General features: G+C 40.9%; 1 protein-coding gene across 6 annotated transcripts in view; it reads right to left on the bottom strand.

Moving 5' to 3' along the window:
* Positions 1–5,000, bottom strand: part of LOC125037475 (neprilysin-2-like) — a 253,566-nt gene that overhangs the window by 47,644 nt on the left and 200,922 nt on the right. For 4 of the 6 annotated variants that reach the window (XM_047630622.1, XM_047630623.1, XM_047630627.1 and 1 more), the window contains one exon: positions 2,474–2,796. The exons of the other annotated variants lie outside the window; for them this stretch is intronic. In XM_047630622.1, the coding sequence (XP_047486578.1) occupies positions 2,474–2,604 (131 nt within the window). In that variant the 5' untranslated portion in view covers positions 2,605–2,796. Of the gene's footprint in view, positions 1–2,473; positions 2,797–5,000 lie in introns of those variants that run through there. 6 annotated transcript variants of the gene reach the window in all.

The following is a 5,000-nucleotide window of genomic DNA, read 5'->3' as shown; positions in this document are numbered from 1 at the left end:
GTATGCTGTATATATATGCATATATATATATATATATATATATATATATATATATATATATATATATATATATTATATATACTATATATACATTCCTATATATATACATATACTTTCATACAAATTGTTACGTGTGTGTGTGTATGTGCGTGCGTGTGCTTGTGTGTGTGTGTGTGTGTGTGTGTGTGTGTGTGTGTGTGTGTGTGTGTGTGTGTGTGTGTGTGTGTGTGTGTGTGTGTGTGTGTGTGTGTGTGTGTGTGTGTGTATGTGTGTTTCTTGTTTGAATGAAGACAAAATAAGATATCATCCTCTCCAATTCCTTACTAATTAGCCATCTCTTACGTCACCCCTTTGACACTAACACTCATTCCCTTTTAATTAGATTAAACATATATTCACCCTTAAAAGCAACCAGAAGAGACCCAAAAAGATGAAAGTGACCGGCCACTGTTTGCGAGACAACTTCGGTACACAAACATGTTTTAAAACTGAGTCGAGACGGGAAGGCGAGGCTTCATTACCGGGTTTGTTAGGGTCGGTTACACTAACAATAAGAAATGAGGTCGTTCTAGTATAAATTTCTAAATCTTTCATAGAAAAAAAAAAACTGGGGAAAATGATAATTAACAATTATGGAATAAAATTTGAATACAGTGTTTTGGTAAATAGTTATGGTTATTGCAATACCAGCCAGATTCAAAACCATTTTATGTAAACAGTGCCCAGGTGTGTGGACTAGGCTCTGCTATATTAAATGTTCAAGGTTCACTAATGTGGCTTTTCAACCTACAATTTCCAATGGCGTATGATTTGTTTGCATGTTAATGAGCCACGTAGGTAACTAATGTGCATAATATTAGCAGTTGCAACGAAAATACAGAAGTCATTCATCTTTTATCTTGATTATGTAAATATAAATAATAATCAATGAACATCTTCGATTTCTTTCTTTGCCTGATTAATATTTTCCGTCTGTAATAGGAAGTATTTACAAAAGAATTATAAACAAGAAAATATTCAAACTGTTGGAAGTCTGTCGCTAATTATACTTGCAGTTATGCGAACCACCAGCGGCCGTCTTTGCAACAAAAAGAAAGGGAGAGAGAGAGAGGGGGAGAAAAAGAGAATGAGAGAGAGAGAGAGAGAGAGAGAGAGAGAGAGATAGAGAGAGAGAGAAACAAGAAAGATTGTCATACAAACTTTGTGTATCAAATGACGCAGGACCTGACTTTACAAAACACCTTGCTCTCTTCCTCTTCCCTCTATCTTAATACTTTTCTCTCCATCCCAACCCTCCTCTCACGTAAAACACCTCGCTAAACAGAGCGAAAACATAGCAACCGGAAACGAAGAGAGAGAACAGAGAGAGAGAGACACGGTAGACTAAAGTTTATGTTCACTTCAGCACCATGATCTCCCAATTGACCTTGATATGCTGACAAACAGATAAAGTCAGCATCTGTGTCTGACAGCGCGCCGCTCGCTCCGCCTACCCCGTGACGTCACAGTTTCGACATTGACAGGTGATTTACACAGGTGAGATTAGGTTACCGTTAAGGCTAGTTAACTTCGGGTAGGTTACCTTTGGTAGGGTTATCGTAGGTTACGTTAGGCTTGGGGCTCGCTTGGTTAGGCTTAGGCAGGTTAGGGTAGGATGTTGTGATGAGATGAGTTAGGTTCGGCAGGATAAATTATGTTAAAAAGGGTTCTGTTAGGATGGGATGAGTTAGCCTAGGATTAGTTAGGTTCAGTTATGATTGCTTAGTTCAGGAGACTGTATATTTAGCCGAACATTGTCAGGCTACAACTCTTCACAAAATACTCGGGTATGTTAGCCAAGGATTGCTTCCACTGGTTGGGAATCTTCTTCCTTGTTATGCTACATTACATTATGCATTTATGACAACTGATGGTTTTAAAGAACGAAAATCAAATAACGAAAACAATGAGGATAATAATAGTGATGGTAATAATGATGGTGATGATGATAATGATAACAATCATTAGTAACACTAGTTATCAATGTGCTTATTATCAATCTACATATTCTTATCCTCATTTTTATCGTTATCAATATCTATCAAATTAATTTCTAATATATATTAAATCTTATTTCTGAGTTTGTCATTCTTTCCATCCCCTCTCCCTCTTTCTCTCTCTCTCTCTCTCTCTCTCTCTCTCTCTCTCTCTCTCTCTCTCTCTCTCTCTCTCTCTCTCTCTCTCTCTCTCTCTCTCTCTCTCTCTCCCTCTCTCTCTCTCTCTTTCTCTCTCTCTTTCTCTCTCTCTTTCTCTCTCGCTCTCCCTCTCAATCCATCACTTCATCTTTCTTTCTCTTCCTCCCTTCCAATCTCTCTCAAACTTCTTTGTTTCAGTCTCTCTCTCCCTTTCTTTGCATTATGCCCCCCCCCCCCCCTCACTTGACAAAATCCTAAACTCAGAAATAAAAAAAAATAATCAACCCATCCATACATACAAAGGAATCTGGAACTCCGATTCAAGAACATCAATGTACAGGTCGTTGATGTCAGGTCTCTGGTCGTCCTCGGAGTCACTCGAGCTCAATAGATGGCGCTGGCAGTCATCCAGGAGGTCGTTTTCTTTCATCGTTGACCTCTGAGCGACCTCCAAGGGGGGACTTAAGAGAAAGGGTTTTTTTTTTTTTTTTTTTTATACAGTTTTTCCTTGATTATCTCATCCCTTTGTGTCTCTTACCGTTCTCTCACTTCTCTTCTTTTTAATATCTGGTTTCCTGTTTTATGTCTTTCTTTTCGTATTTTCTTTTATCACGGATTAGTCCTTTTTTCAGATTCAACAACCAGTGTTAGAAATATATATACAGAAAACTCCAAATACAGTTGTATTCACATTTTTAAAATTAAACACACATTAGCCACAAATTAACGTCCACATTCATCAAACCATTTGTTCAAATACGTTCGCTCACCAATTAGCACCTATTTATACCTCAATGCGCCTTTTAAAAAACGTCCCGCAATCTCCTTCTCATCCTAAAATGAAAATGAAAATGAAAATCGACAAGCATTACGTAATTCTGTTTTTTATCTTAACTTGTGTGGATAATGACCTATGAATCACTAAATAGATTTTGCTTATTCGAACAGTGGTCTCTAAATCAGTCGATAACTTTCGTTTATTAATTATATAAATAGTTTTCAGTAACCGGAGTGGAACCTAAATAAATTATTTCACTTAACCGGACCGTTGCGGCATCTAAATCTGTTAATAACCTTCGCTTATCCGGACAGTGATCTCAACACCCATAAACATCTTCCGCTTTTGCACAAAGTGAAGCCATTACTCACTTATTCGCACAGTAACCCCTAAAATAATAAATTTACCCTTATCCGCACCGTTGTCTCTCCTACAACGAATAATTTCCGGGAAACGGTGATCAGTTCCCTTGCGTTTCCGTAAACTGAACTTCTTGTCTCGGCTCAGCGGGACCTTGGCGATCGGTATCCGATGTCTGTTTTATCCGCGTTGTTGTGTGCGGTTTAGTGGTTCGGTTCGGCTGGAGTCTCGAAGAGAGAGGGGGGGGGGGGGGGGAGAGATGAAGACGGAGAATGAGAGATAGAGGGAGGGAGGAAGGGGGGGAAGAAAGGAGGGAGGGAGGGAGGAAGACGGAGAATGAGAGATAGAGGGAGGGAGGGAGAAGGGAAAGAGGGAGGGGAAGAGGGAGGGAGGGAGGGAGGGAGGGAGGGAGGAAGGAAGAGAGAGAGAGAGAGAGGAGAGAGAGAGAGAGAGAGAGAGAGAGAGAGAGAGAGAGAGAGAGAGAGAGAGAGAGAAAGGAGAGAGAGAGGAGAGAGAGAGAGAGAGAGAGAGAGAGAGAGAGAGAGAGAGAGAGAGAGAGAGAGAGAGAGGGAGAGAGAGGGAGAGAGAGAGAGAGAGAGAGAGAGAGAGAGAGAGAGAGAGAGAGAGAGAGAGAGAGAGAGAGAGAGAGAGAGAGAGAGAGAGAGAGGCAGAAAGACAAATAAATAAAGGAAGCATGCGAGAGACATAAAAATTGAGGAACAAGAGAGGCAGGAAGACGGAGAAGGAAAGAGGGAGACAGAATGATGAAGAAGAATAGAGGAAAAGACAAAAAAATGGAAGAAAAGAGGGAAATTCATACCTAAAAGAAAGAAAAAGAAAGAGGAAGAAAGAGAGAGAGGGCGGGGGGAGAAGCGGAAAGACGGGAGAGGGAAAAGAAGAAAGACGGAAGAGAGAGGGAGAAGGAGAAACACGGAAGAGAGGGGGAGAAGAAATATTCTGGTCTTGTGGTTGATAAGGTGTCTGCCAGTTTCTCTTCGATATAAGTGGATTGGAGAATGATATAACGACGATGACGGGGAAAATGACGATGACGACGAAAATGACGACGACGATGACTATGATGCAGATAGTAATGACGATGGTAATGGTGATATGATAGTGATAATGGTTACGATAATAATACTGCCAATTATATCAGTAATAGTAATGACGGTAACACCAGCATTTCTCTTACGAAGTTATTGACAACTGCTAGAAAAAAATATATAGACGAGATGTTGCGTTCCTTTTTTAAATCTATTGCGACTGTCAGTAAAGATACATTACATATAAAGTCATTTGATACAACGTATGTTTCGAAATCCCGGTCGACTTCAAAACAATATCCTGCTTTCGCCACTCGCTTTTGCTACTGTAAAAAATATTGTTGTATTGGAGGAAGGAGGAAGGGAGGAGGATAGGGTGGGAAAAGGAGGAAAAAGCGAAAGGAGGGAGGAAGGAGGAAGGGAGGGGGGTAGGGTGGGAAAAGGAGGAAAAAGCGAAAGGAGGGAGGAGGGAGGAGGGAAAGGTAGGAAGGAAGGAAGGAAGGAAAGAAGGAAGGAAGGAAGGGGGAAGGAGTAGGGAGGGACGGTGGGAAAAGGTAGAAAGGAGGGAGGAAGTAGGGAGGGAACGAAGAAAGAAGAGAAGGGACGAAGGAAGGTGGGGACTGGCAGAGAGGAATGGTGCGG

This window comes from Penaeus chinensis, chromosome 23 (genome assembly GCF_019202785.1).
Source record: "Penaeus chinensis breed Huanghai No. 1 chromosome 23, ASM1920278v2, whole genome shotgun sequence".
NCBI classification, from domain to species: Eukaryota; Metazoa; Arthropoda; class Malacostraca; order Decapoda; family Penaeidae; genus Penaeus; species Penaeus chinensis.
Note: the sequence above shows the minus strand (reverse complement) of the source record. Positions and strands in the feature narration are given on the sequence as shown.